Consider the following 21,404-nt stretch of genomic DNA (forward strand, 5'->3'; position numbering starts at 1 on the left):
GATTTATCTACCTTTGGTCCTTGATGTTGGTGACCTTTGGATGAGGTTTCTGTGTGGATGTCGTTTTTGTTGATGTTGATGCTATTCCTTTCTGTATGTTAAGTTTTTCTTCTAACAGGCCCCTCTGCTGCAGGTCTGCTGGGGTTTGCTGGAGGTCCGCTCCAGACCAGTATTACCAGCGGAGGCTGCAGAACAGCAAAGATTGCTGCCTGTTCCTTCCTCTGGAAGTTTCGTCCCAGAGGGGCACCTGCTCGATGCCAGCCGGAGCTCTCCTGTATAAGGTGTCTGTCGGCCCCTGCTGGGAGGTGTCTCCCAGTCAGGAGGCATGGGGGTCAGGGACCCACTTGAGGAGGCAGTCTGTCCATTAGCAGAGCTCAAGTGCTGTGCTGGGAGATCGGCTGCTCTCTTCAGAGCTGGCAGGCAGGAATGTTTAAGTCTGCTGAAGCTGCACCCACAGCCACCCCTTTCCCCAGGTGCTCTGTCCCAGGGAGAAGGGAATTTTATCTATCAGCCCCTGACTGGGGCTGCTGCCTTTCTTTCAGTGCTGCCTTGCCCAGAGTGGAGGAATCTAGAGAGGCAGTCTGGCTACAGAGGCTTTGCCGAGCTGTGGTGTGCTCTACCCAGTTCGAACTTTCTGGCAGTTTTGTTTACACTGTGAGGGGAAACCCCGCCTACTCAAGCCTCAGTAATGGCAGACACTGCTCCCCACAAGAAGCTCGAGCATCCCAGGTTGATGTCAGACTGCTGTGCTGGCAGTCAGAATTTCAAGCCAGTGGATCTTAGCTTGTTGGGCTCCATTGGGGTGGGATCTGCTGAACTAGACCACTTGGCTCCCTGGCTTCAGCCCCCTTTCCTGGGGCGTGAACTGTTCTGTCTCACTGGCATTCCAGGTGCCACTGGGGTATGAAAAAAAGAACTCCTGCAGCTAGCTAGGTGTCTGCCCATACGGCCGCCCAGTTTTGTGCTTGAAACCCAGGGCCCTGGTGGTGTAGGCACGGGAGGGAATCTCTTGGTCTGCAGGTTGTGAAGACTATGGGAAAAGCGTAGTATCTGGGCTGGAGTGCACCATTCCTCCCGGCACAGTCCCTCATGACTTCCCTTGGCTAGGGGAGGGAGTTTGCTAACGCCTTGTGCTTCCTGGGTGAGGCAACGCCCCACCCTGCTTCAGCTCGCCTTCCGTAGGCTGCACCCACTGTCTAACCAGTCCCATTGAGATGAGCCAGATACCTCAGTTAGAAATGCAGAAATCACCTGCCTTCTCTGTTGGTCTCACTGGGAGCTGCAGACCAGAGCTGTTCCTACTTGGTCATCTTGCCACCCTTCCAAAGTTAGCGTTTATGAAGTACAAGAAAGGTGGAGTTGAAAGCATGAGAATAAAGTGACTCTGGGTGAAGACTACCAGGGAACAGCAGGAGGGGACAAGCAGGTCACAGAGAACTGAGATTATTCAGATTATAGCCAAGCTGGGCCCCCTGGCCGGTGAGGCAGCTGTGCAAGGAGCTGAGTGTTGATCATGGACAGCAGGACTCAGCAAGTCCTCACATCTTTCCTGTATTTCCCTTCTGCACAAGGTAGGTCTACATCCACCACCTGCTCCTGAAGGAGGAGCTGTGTCTGAGGGGCCCAGACTCTGCCACGGTAACAATCCACTTGAGAAAAATGCCCACACCAGGCCCAAGTGCAAAGACTAGCTGCCAGGACAAAAAGTGGGCAGGAGATATAGCGTTAGGTTTAGCTTTGATCTTGGATTCCCCTGCCTTCGTAATTTCTACATGCAATGCACAGACTCAAGAGTCAGGTTTGGGGAAGGGTAGTTTAAAAGCCTCATGGGGTAAGAATCACGTCAAATGCCAAGAGACCATAATAATTAGAAACACTTTAATTCCTAGCCACTTGGCAGCACTTAAATATCAGAGCCATCCAAGCATGCCAGTCTTTGAACTTGCTCAGCAAGAGTAGATGATCACACAACTCTTAAGGTAAATCAAAATTAGATGAAGGTTATTTATTGGTGTGACTTTTTTCCTTTAGTGAGCTTCCTTTACACAGCATGGTGTAAATAGCATCAGATTGAATGAAAAGTTTGTTAAATGCAACCATAAATAATTATAATAAATATACATCAAGTAACTTTACAGCACACATTTTTTAGGGCCAAGGTTTGGAACTGTCTGGACCTCAATGTGCTCTCGGAGAAGCAGCCATGTTAGCAGCAGATACCTTACAGCTGTCATCTACTCAAGTGATGGCCAACAGAAGCTTCTGAACTCCTCCTGGGGAGGTAGCTGACAAGTCCATTCAAGGGATGAGGACTAAAGAGAACCAAGAATTTAAAGATACAGGGAGGAAAAACCACTTCTAATAAATCCAAAGGCTCTTTCGTTTTGCAGAAATGAAAATAAAAGGATCCTTGTTGTCAGGAATACATCCTGGATGTGACCCCCCCCCCCCACTCAAGGGAGCTGTGGCTGCTGGGGAGGCAGCGGGCTGACCATCTTCTTTCAAAACAGGGGAACTGCTTGCGGGTACTCACCTCCAGAGGTGACTCGCATCAAATACAACTGATGCAGCTGTCATGATTAACCCTAGGTCGATTTCATCCTGAGGTCAGGGGATCCTTTCTATAATGGTCCTTGATGCATATCCTAAGAGTTACAGGGAGGAGATGGATGCTAACGGCTCTATCTCTAGAACTCACAATCTTTCCAGCAGGCCAGGGCACATCTTCTTTCTTGGACCAGCATCCACACTCCAAAACCTTCTAGATAGCACTCACTCAAAACTTCCAATATTCACAATATTATACAATAAATACAGCGATGTGATTCTGTGAGACCTGGCAAGGCCCAAAGTGACAGTGTCCAACAAGATGGCCTGTGCTGCTCATGAACAGAGTACCATTGGACAAAGACCTATTTGGGGCAAAGATGCACTGGGGCAGTGGGTGAGCCTGGAGGCAGCCCGGCCCTGGCACACACACTTACATGGGGTGACGGGGAGTGCTAGGCAGGGCTGGCCAGAGGGGCAGAAGGACCCCCCTGGAGTCTCCATCTGGACTTGCATGTCTGGGTCACTAAAGCAGACCCCGAATTGAGCAGAGCACCTCAGTCCACTCTTTTGAAAATGGGGGTGTGGCCCTTTCCCTTGTCCTATGTCACTGCAGGGAGGAAGGGCCATTTCTGAGCATTTTGTGCTCCTTTTTTGTGGGGTAGGCTTGAATCATGTGCTTTCCTCTTCAACCAGAGTCTCAGAGGAGGCCCCCACCTGAGCACTGTCTCCCACCTCTGGGTGTCTTCTCACCCCCTGCAGCTGGGATGCACCCAGCTAGGCTCTGTGAATTAAGGTCGGGATGAACCCTTGAGTCTCCTGCTCCTGAGGAGGCCTCAGATGAAAACTGTCAGACTAGGGCCCAGCAGAGACAGATGGCAGATAGGGAGGTTTGGGACGCGCAGGGAAACCACTGTGGGCTTTTCCTCAGAAAAACCAAGACTGGGAGCAAGTTCTAAAGCAGGAAGATGAACATATAAAGCTCCCTGTGTGTCTCCCATGTTTGGGCAACTGGCCCAGCCACCACTAGGTGGAGGGAGGCCTGCTGGGGCTGCCTCTGGAGCAACTCCAGCTGGAGGCCAGAGGGGAGGGCTGGCCACAGGCTTGTCTGCGGAGGCGCTCTGCTAAAGCACGGACGCTCTGTGTGGCTGAGGTCATTGTACCCCTGGCTTCCTGCTCGGTGGTTCTGTGATGGGGAACCAGCTGGGGCCTTATGGCATTAGAATCTGGTGGCCACGAGGGACAATGTCCAAGAAGATCAAATTAGACACAAACTGTCTGGGAACTAAACTATCCTACAAATAGACCACAAACAGGCAGCAAAAGAACCAACCCATCACGAAACGTACAAAGACAAAAGGTTAAGTCTTCCAGGAGGCCCTGGAACGTGGACGAAAGTTCGGAAAAGCAAAATGTTGCCAACTCCTCACGCAGGGCCCTGGAGGGACGGGCTGCAGTAGTGGCTTCCCAAGCCGGCAGAGCAGGTGCCTCAGTGACATCCTAATTCTGGGGCTTCCTCCTGTCAGCCACTGAGGGGGTCTTCGCGGTAGTGAATGGCACAACGAAGTTTCTCCAGCATGATTTCCAGAGAGGAGTACTGGGGAAGCTTGATCATGAACATGCAGGTCTCCACGCGGATGTAGCGAGAGTCTGGGGAACCTACAAGAAACCGAGCCAGCGTCAAAGGGTTGGGCCCCCGTCTGTGAGGCTCCCATGGAAGCTGGGCTGGCCTCCGCTTCCAGGTTTGCCTCCTAGGGTAGCCCTAAGCCAATCCTGGTGCCCAGCAGGATGGGGATGAGGGCCTGGGAACCTGGGAGAAGTTCTTGGAGGGAAAAGGGGAGAGAGCTGCTGGACAGCATATGTGCCAAACTGCTGATGGGTTTGTCTGCCCAGCAAAATGTTTTGTTTTGTTTTGTTTTTACCCATTTTTCTGCATTTAAAAGTTAGAAGATTTGAAGCATTCTGGATTTTCAGCTTCTTTTGAGAGACGAGAAGGTATCTAACAGCAGACCCACATGGCTGGCTCCTGCCCAGCCCTAATCCTCAGTGGTGTCTGGGTTTTGGCGTGTGGGGCTCCTGTTCATTGTTCTCCCTTCACATGGGGCCTGGCAGCCCCAGTTCCAAACAGAGAAGGGCTAGTGTGTCCCTACTTGGGAAATGGCCAGGGGAGGGCGGTACCTGCTGTGCCATCTGGGGGGGCGATCTTCATGGGGTACGGGGGCACATGGGCGGTGTCGGGGCCCCCGTCTTTGCAGGGGCAGGTGAACGGGATGCGCTCCTGGTTGCAGGCAAACTTGATGAACTTGCACAGCTCCTCCTGGGTGAACATCTCCAGGGCCCCCCAGAAGAACTCGATGTGCTGGTCCGTCTCCATCAGCCCCACCTGGTACATGGTGTGGGCCTGGGGAGGAGAGGCCCAGGTGTCAGCAGCCCTGGAACCCCACCTACCCAGTGCCTCCCCAGCCCTGGGGTCTGCGGGCCAGGCAGGGTGCAGCGTGTGGGCTGTGAGCACAGGGAGATGACAACGATGACAATGATACAGGTCTGTGGCAAGGACAGAGCTGAGACAGGCCACTGCCGATGCCTGCTGCTGGACTTAAGGGTGACAGGGAGGCAGGCCTGAGGCTCACCACCTCCCCGCCCAGCCTGGCCCTGGGCCGTCTACCTTGAGGAACTCGAGGTTGATGTAGGGGAGGCCGCAGGTGCGCAGCTCCATCTCCAGCGGGCTGAGCGTAGTCAGCAGCTGCAGGGGGATGATGGAGCCCAGGCCAGCCCGCACGGCCGTCACACACTCCACATTCTGCAGCTCCCGCAGCCGCAGGCTCCGGATGGCTGCCGCATAGATGTCCTTGTTCTCCCACCTACCCAGGTGAGGGGCACAGGTGAGGGAGACCACCACCAAAGAGGCTGGGTCTGGGAGCCACACCCACTCAGCCGGAGGTCCTGGATCCTCTCTTGGGAGAGGCCTGCGGCCCAGCCGCCCTGGTCATCCCAGTCCTTTCCTGCCTCTGGTGCCACCACCTCAGAGCTGCTGTTTTCTTAGTAAACCCCTTCTGCTGAGGACCCTCTTTCTTGGCACCCACCATCCTGCCTCATCTCCCTCCCCTGGTGAAATCCACCTGTCACCTGACCTAGGTCCTCATGCCATTGCCCAGGAACAGATGCTGCTGTCAAACCCTGGCCAGCCCCCGCCAGCCCCCACCAGCCCCCACCACGTGCACACACTCACGCCACAAGGATGTGCCGGCCCCGGCTGCACAGCTCCACCTCCTCGCCCGTCATGGTCAGGTAGGTGAACCTGCAGCAGGGCTTGTTGGGGCTGTCAGGGCTCTCGGTGGCCAGGTGCTGGGAGGCAATCTCAGCGCACAGGGCCTCCAGCTCGGTCTCGTCATTGATCTGGAGGGTGGAGGCAGAGTGAGGCTCATTACAAGGCCATGGGAAGCGGAACCCTGATCCCCAGGTGGCTGGGCAAATCCCAGGTGCAGCTGGTGGGATCTACCCTTGGCCGTGTGGATGGGCATGTGACATGGGCTTGGCCAATCAGAACCTGCCATCAGTTCAGGGCCGGGCATGTGACCGAGGCCAGGCTGAAGAGACCCACATTCCAGGCCTTTTCCCATGACTGTTTGGAGGCAGCGATCCTGTCTCACTGGCATGGGCAGACTCTATGATGGGAAACCCTTTACTGCTGGAGGCCACCTCTGCCCGTGTGCTGGGACAGCCTGCCTGAGACTAATTTTGCTTTCTTTGCTTTTTCTTTTCTTTTCTTTCTTTTTTTTTTTTTTTTTGAGACAGAGTTTTGCTCTTGTTGCCCAGGCTGGAGTGCAGTGGTGCGACCTGGGCTCACTGCAACCTCTGCCTCCTGAGTTCAAGCAATTCTCCTGCCTCAGCCTCCTAAGGAGCTGGGATTACAGGCGCCCGCCACCACGCCTGGTTAATTTTCCTATTTTTAGTAGAGACGGGGTTTCACTATGTTGGTCAGGCTGGTCTCGAACTCCTGACCTCAGGTGATCTACCTGCCTCAGCCTTCCAAAGTGCTGGGATTACAGGCGTGAGCCACTGCACCCAGACTGCTTTTTCTTTCTTTTTTTTTTTTTTTGAGATGGATTCTCGCTCTGTCAGCTGGAGTGCAGTAGTGCGATCTTGGCTCACTGCAACCTCCGCCTCCTGGGTTCAAGTAATTCTCTGCCTCAGCCTCCCGAGTAGCTGGGATTACAGGCACCCACCACCATGCCTGGCTAGTTTTTGTATTTTTAGTAGAGACGGGGTTTCACCATCTTGGCCAGGCTGGTCTTGAACTCCTGATCCACCTGCCTCAGCTTCCCAAAATGCTGGGATTACAGGCGTGAGCCACTGCACCTGGGCACTTTCTTTTTTTTTTTTTAAAGCAATCTGGATAAGAGGCCTGAGACCAACACCAGATGACACTGTTTGAATACCTGGATTTGGCCCTGCCTGAAGTCATACCCATCATGGTTTTTGTTTTAAGAGCAACTAATTTTTTTTTTTTTTGAGATGGAGTCTTGCTCTGTTGCCCAGGCTGGAGTGCAGTGGCACAATCTTGGCTCACTGTAAGCTCCGCCTCTCGGGTTCACGCCATTCTCCTGCCTCAACTTCCCAAGCAGCCAGAGACTATAGGCACCTGTCACCACGCCTGGCTAATGTTTTGTATTTTTAGTAGAGACGGGGTTTCACAGTGTTAGCCAGGATGGTCTCGATCTCCTGACCTCGTGATCCGCCCGTCTCGGCCTCCCAAAGTGCTGGGATTACAGGCTTGAGCCACCGCGCCTGGCCTTAAACAATTTTTTCTAAAGCTGGTTGTGGCTGGGATTTCTGTCCCTTGCCACCAGACAGCCCTGACTTAGTCCTGTCTGTGGAGGTGTACAGGCTACTGCCTCCCCACATTTGGCGACCAGAATCAGGGTCCAGGGAAACTGATTCGCACTGTGTCTGCTGGGCTATCTGGGAGACGACAGGGTGAGACCCAAAGGAGACTGACTGCAGCTCGGGGACAGTGACAGGTGGACGGACATTCAGGTCTAAGTCTGGAGTCTCCTTAGTAGCAACCTCCCTACCCCTTCACTGCAGACGCTCCACTGATACAAGTCGAGAGCATTTCTTTCCAGTACACATCCCACAACACCATGTGGTTCTGCACCCCACACCCTCTGGGGCCCTGGCCATCCCTGCAGCCAGAAGCCTCGGCTGGCCTGCAGGACCCCGCCTCGCATCCCCTGCAGCCCCAGCCTGCGCTGCACCCAGAGCCCCAGGAGGATTCCTTGGAAGAGTGCAGGAGACACATAAACCCTCAGTCCACTGTGGGTGTTCTCCTTCCACCCTTTTGACAATGCCTTGTCATGCCTGTTTCTACCAAGAAGCCACGGGCATCCGGGACTCTGGCTCTGCTATTGTCTTGCAATGGCTGCCCTGAGTGACCCAGGGGGTCAACGGCAGAGACCTGGCCAGGCAGTGCCTCAGTCGGCCATGGAGTATTCTGCCGGCGTACGCAGAAGCAGCTGGCACCTCCTTCACCTGAGGCCCAGGAGAGAGCAGCTTCTGCCAGGCCTCAGGCACGATGTTCACTCTCGTGGCCTTGAGGAGCGCCGGGTGGGACGTTGCCCTCCACACTCGGCCAGGATGGTTCTCTCAGCTGCACGGCGTGTGGTGCTGGAGAGCCCAGAAGTCAGAGCAGGCAGCCCTGGGCTCCCGGTGGCTCTGCTCCCTGCCAGCTGTGAGGGCCTGGGCAAGTCACCTCCATGTGGTGAGCCTCACTTTCCTCCTGACCTTGTGATGATGGAATAAAGCCCTCCACCCTCCACCACGGAGACAAGCCTGGACACTCCCCGAGGACAGGGTGAGTGCCCAGAGCCTGTCGGGCCCATGACAGGGCCTCAGTGACGGCCACTGAGTGAACAGAGGGACTGTGGACCCCATCCACCTCCAGGGGGGTGCTGAGCAACAGCACTATGCTCTCAAAACCTACGTGTGCCCTGGACAGGCAGGAAGGGCTCCATCCTGACGCCTCTCCCTTGGTTGACCTCAGGTGGTCCCAGGGTTGACTCCTGTGCTCTGAGGCCCTGAAACAACTCTTAACCTGCACCCCTACAGCCGTTCCCCCAGTGCCTGTTCACTCAGCTCCAGGAGCCCTTACCCATGGCCAGGTGACGAGCACCAATGTGGGAGGACCAGCAGGGCTGGTCATGTTACCTCCAATCTCTGCTGCCAGCAGGGAGGGAGGCCAGAGGCCCCTGTCCCTATGAAACAAGCCTTCCTGGCAGATGGCTCACACCCCTAAGGTCCTCTGGGGGATCCCAACCCAGCCTCAGCAGGCAGCTCGGGTCCGCATGGAGTCCTCAGCAAGGCGGCGGGGAGGCCCCGGGCGCTGCACGCCCTCGGAACTGTGCCTTGTACTCACGCTCTCAAACTTCTTGACGTAATTGTAGGTGAGGATGTCCGCTTCCTGCAGGTCTTGCTCAGGGTCCAAGGGCTCGCCCACTAGCGTCTTCCAGAAGGAGGGCAGGAGGTCCAGGGGCAGCGGGACATCTGCCCGAATAGCAATGCCCAGCAGCTGCCCCAGGAAGTGCAGCAGCTGCTCCTCCCCGTAGGTGATGGGGCTCGGGGTCAGGATATACTTGCCCTGGAAGCGGAGGTGGGCATGAGGTGACCTGGGCATGGGCCTCTGTGCCCGCCAAGGAACATGTGTTTCAGGCCACCGCACCCTGTGGCAGGCAGGAGAGAAGTCACTGCAAGCTCCCAGAGCTTGCCCAGGCAGTGTGGCAAGGGCCTGTCCCCACAGATTGGGAAGGTTTCTGAAAAGGTTTAGTTTCGATGAGACACACACTGCCCCACCACCACCAGCCACTGCACTGGGACCTGAGCTTGGGGACGTGGAGCCTCCTCTCGGTCTCCGCCTACCTTGTTCTTATTGACAGCTGAGCTGGGGCACAGCAGCAGCAGCGACAGCGAGGAACTCTGCAGCTCCTTACACACCTGCCACAGGAAGTGGCGGAAAGAGCCGCCTGCAGGACAGATGAGAAACATGGGCACCTGGGGGCGTCCCAGCGGGAGGTGGCACCGTTCCCTCCCTCTCACCTGCTGGCCGGAGCGGCTACTCTTTCCCTGGCCTGCCTGCCGCTGTGGCGGGGTGGAAAGAAGCCACCTCAGGCCTAGGAGGCCTCAGGTCCAAGCCTGCTCTCCACTCACTAGTGGGGCCACCCAGTGATACCACAGAGGGCAAGATGTCCCCGAGGCTCAGTCACCTGTCTGTCAAATGGGAGAGTGACCGTACCTTCCCCAAAGGCCATTCGAGGATTCAGTGAGGTCACCGCAGGTCCCCACACAGGCAACCCCTCACAGCTGCAAGCCTGCCCGAGTTGTGGACTTGTTTGGTCCACGTCTGTGCCCCTGGGCCAGGCTGAGGGCAGGACCACTTGTTTCACTCAGCACTGCCTCCCCCACTGCCCGGGCTCGTGTCTGTCCAATGAACGTGTAAGTGAATGGACAAATGCGTGAATGTGCAAAGGGCAACGGTCACTGCTCATCCTCTCCTGCCGCCATTCAAGATGGGCCTTTGGTTTCCTTGCAAATCTCTTCCTCTGGCCTTCCCTGTGTTCCCTATTGGTACCCTGAGGTCAGGGAGCTCTGAGCACAGCTGTGCCCACACCCTGCTTGGTCAGAGCCACGTGGAAGCCCAGTGTGGGGGCCCAGTGCAGGGGCAGATGTTGGGCCTGGCCCTCACCTCTGCTTCAAGGAGAAGCAGGAGTGTCCCGACTGCCGATACTTGGAAGGCCAGGGGCCTGGACCCTGGAACCCCAGTTGGCTGCCTGACCTTGGGAAGTGACTTGGCTTTGTGGAGTCCCAGTTTCCCTATGTGTAGGACGGGCCAGGGCTGGCACTCTGGGCAGGTTCACTGCTGTGGGGAGGATAAGGTGTCGTGCGTGAGTCTGGGCTGTCAGTGAACCAGAGCTGTTCTCAGAGAGGCCTAGGAGGCCTGCCCATAGGATGCCAGGGCCCTCTGTCTGGGAGGCAGCTGCATTCCCGTGGGGGCAGATCAGAGGAAAGGGGAGAAGGAGCTGGGTGGGGGCTCCCTCCTGCCCGGACAGCCTTTCCCTCCAGGGTGCCCAGCTGTGGAGAAACTAGGTTTCTTCTGCATCTGCAGTGGAGACATTTCCTGAATGTCTGGGGCTAAGTATGAGAGGGTCACAAGGGAGCACTTGCTCAGCTGCCAGTCCTCATCCTTGCAGAGTGCGATGGTGCCATCTTAACCAAGGGCTCCCCAACACCCTGCCTCTCATGGGGCACACACAAGCTTTCAGGCCTACCAACTCCTCAGCCAGGGCCCTTCCCGGGGAGGGGGCCAACCGGCACCGAGAAGGGCCCTGAGAACAAGTGCCATCCCCAAGCCCAGGAGGGGCTGGCTGAGGCTTCCACACGGGGACGGTCTGGAGGACATGGGTGTGAGGCCACTCTGGGTGCAGACCAGGCTTCTGTAGCACAGGTGCTGAGGATGTAGCTTTTACTCTTAGGAATGGAGGTCTTGGGCAGCTGGGGCTAAGGCTGGACACTAAACACAGCTCCTTCAGCGGGGAGCCCACCACAACTTACTGGTGCCGTGGACCTCCTCCCCAGTGAAGCGGATGTTGAAGGCATATGTGGGGTCACCACCACTGGCCAGCTTGACACAGAGCTGAGACGACGGCACTGAGGCCAGCTGCCTGGCAGCCTGACAGAAGTAGGAGTTTTCAGAAGCTCTGATTTCCCCTGGAAAGTGAGATGAGCTGATCAAAGCACCCCCCATGGCAGCCCTCTGCCCTCCCGTTGAGGACAGACCCCGGGCCTAGCAGGCCTGTGCCTGTCCCTGGACCCCTGCTCCCTCACTTGGCCCCCTGTGCCTTCTCTGCCCTTAGAACATCTTAGAGCCTTCTGTGCCTTAGCACTTGTGGCTCCCACCTCTGGAACCCGCCCTCCTGGGCCACCAGTGCTTGGACCCTTCCCATTTTCTAGAAGCTTCCCTCTGCCTCTCAGGGAGGTCCTTGCCCCCCAATTCCTCTCTCGTTTCCTCTGCGCGTATCCCTTCTGTCTATACACTGTGGCAGAGACTCTGGGGAGCCTCCCCAATGCCCTTCTCTCCCTTTCCTTTGATGCTGGAATCCCCATTTTTGGCAGTCGCACGGCTGATCAGAGCAAAGCCTGCCCCATCTGACCCCATGCAGCTAGGCAGGCCCCCGGAAGCCAAGCTCCTTCTGCTATGCCCCTTCCCCGAGCTCCTGAAGGGACCTTCCGGCAGGAAGCCACACACCAGGATGCTCCAGCAGAACGACAGGAGGAACTGCCGCACCAGCCCTGGACCCCCTTCTTCTAGAAGCTTCTTTTATGTTCCAGAAATCCACTAGTGTGTTTAGGCACTGCCATTTTGCATTTTTTGCCCTCTGCAGCCAACCTCACCTCCCACAATTTCCAGTGGGTCCAAAGTGATCTCAGGTGCCGCGTGGTCCGCTGTCCTCTGCACAGTGGCATTCAGCACTCGATTCATCACGGTCACTTTTGTGTCATAGAAGATCAGCCCTAAGGAGAGGAATGTGGGAGAGGCTTGGGTGGGGCTTTGTCCCTTCCTTCCCAGTCCCCCCAAGACTCTCTTTACGTCCCTGGGTGTGGCACTCTCAGGCCCCCTGGTGGCAGCAGAGCTGGGTCCTGACTGTGGAGGGTGGTATGTCACATCTACCCAGCTGCTAAGTGCATGTACCCTTTGTCATTCCCAGGAGACACCCAATTTCCAGAAACAATGCAAAGAAACTAGAGTTGCAAAATGGAATGTAGAAAATGATACCTATTTTTAATTTAAAAAAAGACAAAAAGCTTTGTGTGTGCACACGTGTCTGTCTGTATGTGAAGAGAAAAGTCTGGAAGGATAGATACTCATCTGTTAACAATGTCACTCTGGGATGTAGGGATGTGGAGGCCAGATAGTAAACAGAACTTCATATATTTCTAATTAATTTGAAAACCTTAAAAATAATTTTACTTTTCAGAGCATATGTTACTTTTATAATTAAAGTAACTTCCCTTGGGTGGACCTGTTGCTCCAGAGGAGCCCAGCCTGCTAGATGAAAGGTTTCGGGGGGAAGGCATCTTCCTGGGGGGCTGCCCAAGGACCCTGCCTGTGGATTCTGGCCCTGGCGTCTTGCAGGTCACCTCTCTCTTCCTGCAGGGCCAGGGCGGGTGCAGGCACTGACCTTTGGCCTCCTTCAACAGGGCGGCGATGCTATGGGTGTACATAGGTGTCTGGCGCAGCTCCACCAAAGGCAAGAAGAAGGTCTCCAGCGTGGTGTTGAGGGACTGCAGTAAGGCGAAGCGCAGGCGCAGGCTCTCGATGGGCACGTCTGCAGGGCGCAGGAGCAGTCAGGCTGAGATCTTGGCCAGATCGGCTGAGATGCCTGACTCACAGGCAACACAGGGGGTCCCTATCACTGGGAACAGGATTGGTGGATTTTTTACCTAGGACCCTGGAGACGCTGTCAGTGAGCGAGCGGCCCCTGATGTGCCTGTGCCTATGCCAAGCAGACACAAAGGGCGAGGCCCTGGCTGGCCAGATGGAGGTGCTGGCTCTTAAGGAGTCCAAGGCCCCCTCATCTACCTTCAGGGCCATGCCAGGGCTGTCCACTGTATTATTTTTTGACTTACTATTTTGAAATAATAATACAGGAGGTTGCAAAAATGGCACAGAGTCCCGTGTACATTTCACCCAGCGTCCCCCAATGGTGATGTCATATCAAAACCAGTAAACTGTGCTACTGGCACACTGCCCTTCAGTTCTTCACCCTTCACATTGCCACAGACGGAAGTCAGGGACAACCTCTTGCCCACCTTTACCTCCTTGGCACCCAGGAGAGAGCAAGGGCTCTGCACCTGTTGCTGATGAGGCAAGCAGCTGAGCACAGCCCCTGGTACGAGTGTAATGAGCTGCTCACCAACACCTTGTAAAGGGGGGACGTCTGGGAACTAACAATTTATATTTTGTGTGCAATCCTAGTTTTTTTATGGAGACGGGAGTTTTGCTCTTGTTGCCCAGGCTGGAGTGCAATGGCGTGATCTTGGCTCACTGCAACCTCCGCCTCCTGGGCTCAAGCGATTCTCCTGCCTCAGCCTCCCAAGTAGCTGGGATTACAGGCATGTGCCACCATGCCCGGCTAATTTTGTATTTTTAGTAGAGATGGGGTTTCTCCATGTTGGTCACGCTGGTCTTGAACTCCCGACCTCAGGTAATCTGCCCGCCTTGGCCTCTCAAAGTGCTGCAATTACAAGGCATCAGCCACTGCGCCCGGCCCAGAGAACAGCTTTCTCTCTTTCGAAAGACAGGGGCACCTGAATGGGACTTCCTGCAATCCTAGCTTTTAATAAAAACATGGTGTTCTCCATTATGAAGGCTAATGCCTCTACTGCAAGCTATCAGACTATACATGCTTCTCACTCCCCATGGCAGCCCAGGCCTCAGTGGGGCCTCCAGGCAGTGGCCTGGGCATTCCCTGCAGCCATGCATTTCTGTATCTGCTCCCTGGCTTTGCTTTCATGGGCATTTAAAAAGGCCCCAGACTAATTAGGCCACAGTCCTGGCCCCCTGCCTTGCTCTCCCTGTTTCGTCAGCCCCCTCCTTCCTTGCGCACCTGGCACGTAGCAGGTGTTCATGTTCTGAAGTGTTCGTTTGATGGGCGTCTAAATGAATCTAGCCCTTGTAAACGCCCCTTGTCAGGGGGCGTGCCCGCATCAGGCAGCAGGGGAGGGGACAGGCCCAGGGCCACATACTCAGGAGACAGGCCACTCTGGGGTCCGCAGCATCCGCAGGGTCCAGGTACACCTCGTGGGGATGGAGCCGTGCGGGTGTGATGGCAAGGTGGCGGCACAGCTGGTTGATGTACTGCACGAGTGCCACGTCCATCTCCAGGGTCCACTTTCTTGAGGCCTTCTGTGCGTGTCGGACATCGATGCAGGCGCACCTGGGGGTGGGAACAGGGGGAGAAGGGCAAAGTGAGGCGGGGTGCACTGGGATGACTGTTGAATTTCTCTTAGAGTCTTGTCCTCAGCTCCTGGAGCACATTGAAAAGACAGCCTCGCCTTCCAGGTTGTTTCTTGGTGCCTGTACCGCTCCTCATGGGGAAAGCTCTTTCAAAAGAAGCAAGCCAAGCACGCTGGCGGGAGCGGGAACGCTGCAGCCTTCTGGGAGGCGGCACCAGGCACCCACCCGTGTCTCACTCCCGAGAGTTGGCAGCAGCGCGTGAGGGTGAAGGAGGAGCTCATGATAGCATCAGCTTGCAGTGTGTCACAAAACTTTCTTCTCCTTAGAGACAAAGTCTTGCTCTGTTGCCTGGGCTGGAGCACAGTGTGGTGATCATAGCTCACTGCAGCCTTGAACTCCTGGACTCAAGCAATTCTCCCACTACTCAGCCTCTCCAGTAGCTGGGACCACAAGTGCAAGCCACTACGCCTGCCTAATTTTAAAATTTTTATTTTTTTATTTTTATTTATTTTTTTTGAGACGGAGTCTTGCTCTGTCACCCAGGCTAGAGTGCAGTGGCCCGATCTCAGCTCACTGCAAGCTCTGCCTCCTGGGTTCATGCCATTCTCCTGCTTCAGTCTCCCAACTAGCTGGGACTACAGGCACACAGTGACACGCCCGGCTAATTTTTTGTATTTTTAGTAGAGACGGGGTTTCACTGTGTTAGCCAGGATGGTCTCGATCTCCTGACCATGTGATCCGCCCACTTTGGCCTCCCAAAGTGCTGGGATTACAGGCATGAGCCAATGCGCCTGGTTGATTTTTACATTTTTTTGTAGAGATGGGGTCTCGCTGTGTTGCTCAGGCTGTTTCTGAAATCCTGGGCTCAAGCCATCCTCCCACCTCAGCTCCCAAAGTGCTAGGGTTACAGGAGTGAGCCACTGCGCCTGGCCAGTCATAAGAATTCAGTGACAGGATGCCTGTGAAGCAGTGCCCAGCACGTTCCAAATGCACAAGAATTGTCAGCTGCTGGTGTCACTGATGTCATTACTCTTTTCCCAGCAAGCCCATTCCAGAATTCACCTGTGGAGCTCTTAGAACAGATGGGCCACAGTGTGCTTCTGAGGGCACTGCTGCAGGGCTGTGTTACTGCAGCAACGTCAGACACAACCCAACTGTCCATCGATAGGGGATTAGCTGAATTACACTGCACCTAACAATGCAACGCTAGGAAGTCAGGAAAATGATCAAGTGGAATAATATGGGATGATGTGGACAAATTTTTAAACAGCAGATTGCAGGCCAGTCGAGATGGCTCATGCCTGTAATCCCAGCACTTTGGGACGCTGAGGCAGGCAGATTGCTCGAGGCCAGGAATTTGAGACCAGCCTGAGCAACAGTAAAACTCCATCTCTACAAAAAACCCCCCACAAAAATTAGCTGGTCATAGTGGCATGTGCCTGCAGTCCCAGCTACTGGAGAAGCTGAGGTGGGAGGATCACCGGAACCCAGGAGGTTGAGGCTGCACTGAGCTGTGACTGTGCCACTGCACTTCAGCCTGGGTTACAGAGTCAGACCCTATCTCAAAAGAAAAAAAGCAGATTGCAGAGCAGTATATCTTGTCTGATCCCACTTCAGGGGACTGAAAAAATGTACTTCCAGAAAAATGTTGGGTGAAATATTCACTGAAGCATCACAGAGCCATGCTGTGGGCACCGAATTCCGGACATGACCTTCTGGGTGGGTAGACACTGTGTGAGGTTTTCAGAAAGGGTGCATGTCCTTATTCCACAAATATTGGGCTATTAACCCAAGAAAGGCAGGCAGGCAGGCAGATACCTGGCACAGCCTCTAATTCCAGAGCCTGTAGCACCTTGAGTGGGCCACCTGTCATATTGGGAACATTACCCTGGGGACCAGGGGAAGGGGGCGGTATCAGGTGTCTCCTTCCTACAGGCCACCTCTGTCCAATCCAAAGAGTGCTCAAAGACAGACCTAAGCCTCTTTCAGAAGGGGTCCTCCATGGCTCTCTAGGCTGAATGATCCAAGCAGAAGCCTTTGGCTTCCCTTAGAAAAGTCCACGGTGAGGCAGGAAGGATGTGTCAGGGCATCATCACCGCCCCAGAGGGCCCCTATGAATGTGGCCTTTTATTGGGTATTTTTTTGTTTTTTTGAGACAGGGTGTCACTCTGTCACCCAGGCTGGAGTGCAGTGGCAGGATCTCAACTCACTGAAGCCTTGGCCTCCCGGGCTCAAGTGATCTTCCCTCCTCAGCCCCCCAAGTAGCTGGGATTACAGGTGCGCATCACCACGCCCGGCTAATTTTTGTATTTTTAGTAGAGAGGGGGTTTCACCATATTGGCCAGGCGGGTCTCAAACTCCTGACCTCGTGATCCGCCTGCCTCGGCCTCCCAAAGTGCTGGGATTACAGGTGTAAGCCACCGCGCCCAGCCCAGTTTCTGATTTCTAAAACAAGTTCAGAAAACTTGTCCCTGCCACCATAATGCAAGATCCACTCAAGGACTGACTCTGAGCCTTTAATGATGGCACAAAAGGCTGGCAGCAAGCAGTAAAGCAGTTCTTAATTCTGAAAATGGATTTTTAAAAAAAGCATGTTTCGGTAGCCATTTTCTTTTTCTTTTTTTTTTTTTTTTGAGATGGAGTTTTGCTCTTGTTGCCCAGGCTGGACTGCAATAGCGCAATCTCAGCTCACTGCAACCTCCACCTCCCAGGTTCAAGTGATTCTCCTGCCTCAGCCTCTCAAGTAGCTGGGATTACAGGCATTCACCATCACACCCAGCTAATTTTTGTATTTTTAGTAGAGACTGGGTTTTACCATGTTGGTCAGGTTGGTCTTGAACTCCTGACCTCAGGTGATCCGCCCACCTTGGTCTCCCAAAGTGCTGGGATTACAGGTGTGAGCTACCTTGTCTGGCCTTTTTTTTTTTTTTTTTTTTTAGACAGAGTGTGGCTCTTGTTGCCCAGGCTGGAGTGCAGTGGTGCAGTCTTGGCTCACTGTAACCCTTTGCTGCCTGGGTTCAAGCAATTCTCCTGCCTCAGCCTCCTGAGTAGCTGGGATTACAAGCGCCTGCCATCACACCCGGCTAATTTTTGTATTTTTAGTAGAGACGGGGTTTCATCATGTTGGCCAGGTTGGTCTTGAACTCCTGACCTCAGGTGATCCACCCGCCTCGGCCTCCCAAAGTGCTGGGATTACAGGCATGAGCCACCGCGCTCGGCCTTGGTAGCCATTTTCTTTTTCTTTTTTTGAGATGGAGTCTCACTCCGTCACCCAGGCTGGAGTATAGTGGCGCGATCTCGGCTCACTGCAACCTCCACCTCCTGGGTTCAAGCGATCGTCCTGCCTCAGCCTCCTAAGTAGCTGGGATTACAGGCATGTACCCCCTGCCCGGCTAATTTTCATATTTTTAGTAGAGACGGGGTTTCACCATATTGGCCAGGCTGGTCTCAAGCTCCTGACCTCGTGCTTCCCAGAGTGCTGGGATTACAGGTGTGAGGCACCGCGCCCGGCCTGGTAGCCATTTTCATTGATTGATGCCGGGTGCACTTGCTGTGGACAAGGCTGAGTAGGGGTGTGTGTGTGTGTATGTGCACACGCGTGTGAGCCAGAGGGAGGGCAGGGCAGGGTGATTTCTGGAGTGCCTGGGATTCACTTATAGCTAGAAAGGGGAAACTATATTTAGTCCTGGAGCCCTGGAGAGCTGTGGCCTAGTTGTGCCCCTGCCTGGGAAGGAGTGAGGGCAATGGGGACTCGAGGCAAAGTGTGACTCTGAGGACAAGGTTCTTTGGGGTAAGAAATTGTCTGTTATGGGACTGAACTGTGTCCTCCCAGTCCCCAAACAGATACATATGTTGAAGCCCTAATTCCCTGTGTGACTGTATTTGGAGACAGCCTTTAAAGAGGTGCTTGAGGTCATCAGAGTGGGTTCCTAATCCAACAGGACTGGGGTCCTTGTAAGAAGAGGAGATTAGGACACAGATAGGTACTGAGGGAAGACTTCATGTGGGGACCTTGAGAAGGTGGCAGTCTGGGAGCCAAGAAGAGCGGCCCCAGGAGAAACCAGCACTGCTGACACCTTGATCTGGGCCTTCCAGACTCCAGAACTGAGAGAGAACAAGTTTCTGTTGTTTAAGCCACCCAGGGTGTGGTGTCCTGTCACGGCAGCCCAAGCTGACCAGCACAGCCTCCAAGTCAGGAGTGTGGAGGAAAAGAACAGGTTTGTTTACAAGTGGGTTAGAAAATCCATTTAGCACTTAGGGGAAAACTCAGAAATTATGAAATAACTCAGAAAGCATTATCAACAGGGGAGATGGACCAGCTCCTCAGAAATTATGCTCTTGGCTGAAAACATTTTCTGTGCAAGGTGCCAACTGAGTTGAGGGGTAACCCTCTTACCTCTCAAAATGAAGATCATAACCACAGGACAAGATCGCCCTCCAGACACTGCGGATGTCTTGCTTGGCTCGGTCAACAACAAATTTGTGAAATCCTTCCAGCGTCAGGTATTTTTCCTCAGGGACTGGTGGAAAGGGTCCAGTGTGAGGAATCTGGTGAGACCTGAGCACGTCGCACGCCTCCAATGTGCTCTGCTCTCACCACAGCCTCTCCCTTAAGGCACAACCCACCTAATTCCCCTCTCCCTCCCGTAACTCTGGGAATTGTCATTTGCCATCACAACCCACTGCGCACAGGACACTCATAAGCCCTCATGTGCCCAGGCCCCCACGGGCTCCGTCTCCCTCAACAGGCTGCAGTTTCCCACGTCCCCTCTTTCTATGAATCTCTAAAACATCCCCGACTGACAAAGCAATTTTCCAGACAACAAGAATAGCTTTCTCTAATGCTGCCTGGGCCTTTCTGGAGGCTTTCGTTCTACTGCCCCAGCACGGGCTGCTAGCTTAGGCCGTGCCTTCTAGAAGAAAGTGTCCATGCAGATTTCCTAATTTTCACTTTTTGGTCACAATCATCTATTCTTCATCCTGGGCGTGTGGTGTTTCTGGAACTGCTATTTTACCTCCTCAAGTTCACGGTCATTAAAGATGGCATCGAGGGGCGATCCCTGGCCAGGAATATTTCCCAGAATCTCTGGAAATGCTGCCCTGCCTGATACCCCAGGGAACCCAGAGCCCAGAGCAGAGGCCATCTCAGTAGGAGAGTGGCCAGTCGGGAAAAGCAGAGGCCTGCTCCGGGGGGGCTGCCCAGTCTCCAGGATGGAAACAGGTCCCAGCCCACTCCAGGCCCCATCTGCTCATTCACCTTCTTGTTTTTTGGTAGGGGACTTCTCTGGGTCCTTTTCATCTGGTTTGCTCTTTTCTGGTGACTTTGGCTTCACAGTTGGCTTCTTCTCACTTAAGGCAGTCCTGCTGTAGACCAAAGCACTGGAATTAGACTAATGCACGTTCACACCTCCTCCCGATAGGAAATACACAGCCTCGTACAGTCATTCATTCCTGCCCCCTCCTCCAACTTAGGGCTTAGGGCTCAGACAGGGCTAGGTTCAAGATCGCCTTTGCTCTGAGTGAGAAAAGTTTACTGAGCAAATTACAAGGACAAATCCGTGCCTTAAAATGTGAAAAATCTTGCAGAGACTCTTTTCAGACCCCGTTTCTACATATTTTAGAGCTACATTGTTCTGTAAGGTAGCTGCTAGCCAGATGTAGCTACCTAAAGTTAATTAAAATGAAATATGATCACAAATTCAGTTCCTGTTCACCCTTGCCACAATGCAAATGCCCCATAGCCAGTTGTGGCTTAGGGGCTGCTGTACCCAACAGCACAGATATAGACATAGCACTGATTTCTACCAGCACAGAAAGCACTATGGGACAGTGCTGATTGAAAAACACCATTTCTACATAATGAATTAACTTTTTAAAACCTTTATTTTTCTGGTTAAACAATTCCTCTAGCAATTCTTGCTAGGTAATATTTTGCTATCAAGGTTTCCTCTCTGTGTACTCGAGAGTCATAGACCCGTATCTAAAGAATATTCTATTACATTTATATGCATATCCACACATGGAATGCCATGTAGCTATTTTTTAAAAAAGGAATGGGGAATTCTTTTTGTACTGGTCTGAAATGATTTCCAAAATTAGTATTAAATAAAAATGGCAGCCGGGAGCGGTGGCTCATGCCTGTAATCCCAGCACTTTGGGAGGCCGAGGCGGGCGGATCACGAGGTCAAGAGATCGAGACCATCCTGGCTAACACGGTGAAACCCCGTCTCTACCAAAAATACAAAAAATTAGCCGGGCGTGGTGACGGGCGCCTGTAGTCCCAGTTACTCGGGAGGCTGAGGCAGGAGAATGGTGTGAACCCGGGAGGCGGAGCTTGCAGTGAGCTGAGATCACGCCACTGCACTCCAGCCTGGGTGGCAGAGCGAGACTCTGTCTCAAAAAATAAAAAATAAATAAGAAAAATAAAAATGGCAAGGTGTGGACATTGTGTATGGTACCCAACACTGGGCATATGTATAGAATTGCTTCTATATTTATAGAAAGGGTTCTTCTGAAAGGCTACAGAAGTAACCTTGCAGGCTCAGGGAGGGGCACTTCAAGGCTTAAGAATGGTCGGAAGGAAGAGTGGCTTTTCACTGCACATGCTTTTGAATTTTGTACTATTTTAGTCGTTCAAAACTTAAGAAAATAATATAGAGGCATAAATCAAAGGTCATGTACTTAAAAGTAGTTGCTATGCATGGGGCAATTTAATTTTTTCCAATAGGCACTATGCATTTTCTTTTTCTTTTTTTTTTGAGACAGGGTCTCGCTCTGTCACCCAGGCTGGACAGGAGTGCAGTGGTGTGATTATGGCTCACTGCGGCCTTGACTTCTGGGGCTCAAG

At 53.7% G+C, this 21,404-nt stretch overlaps 1 protein-coding gene across 2 annotated transcripts in view; it reads right to left on the reverse strand.

Annotated features, from left to right (window-relative positions):
* Positions 1–1,863: 1,863 nt before the first annotated feature.
* Positions 1,864–21,404, reverse strand: part of HECTD4 (HECT domain E3 ubiquitin protein ligase 4) — a 223,726-nt gene continuing 204,185 nt past the window's right edge. For both annotated transcript variants that reach the window (XM_025401575.1, XM_025401574.1), the window contains exons 65-76: positions 19,815–19,921; positions 18,954–19,077; positions 14,347–14,537; positions 12,780–12,926; positions 11,992–12,111; positions 11,152–11,307; positions 9,463–9,566; positions 8,963–9,184; positions 5,777–5,943; positions 5,213–5,408; positions 4,726–4,948; positions 1,864–4,206 (exon numbers count right to left, since the gene is read on the reverse strand). In XM_025401575.1, the coding sequence (XP_025257360.1) occupies positions 4,070–4,206; positions 4,726–4,948; positions 5,213–5,408; positions 5,777–5,943; positions 8,963–9,184; positions 9,463–9,566; positions 11,152–11,307; positions 11,992–12,111; positions 12,780–12,926; positions 14,347–14,537; positions 18,954–19,077; positions 19,815–19,921 (1,894 nt within the window). In that variant the 3' untranslated portion in view covers positions 1,864–4,069. The remainder of the gene's footprint in view (positions 4,207–4,725; positions 4,949–5,212; positions 5,409–5,776; positions 5,944–8,962; positions 9,185–9,462; positions 9,567–11,151; positions 11,308–11,991; positions 12,112–12,779; positions 12,927–14,346; positions 14,538–18,953; positions 19,078–19,814; positions 19,922–21,404) is intronic.

This window comes from Theropithecus gelada, chromosome 11, assembly GCF_003255815.1.
Source record: "Theropithecus gelada isolate Dixy chromosome 11, Tgel_1.0, whole genome shotgun sequence".
Classification (NCBI taxonomy): Eukaryota; Metazoa; Chordata; class Mammalia; order Primates; family Cercopithecidae; genus Theropithecus; species Theropithecus gelada.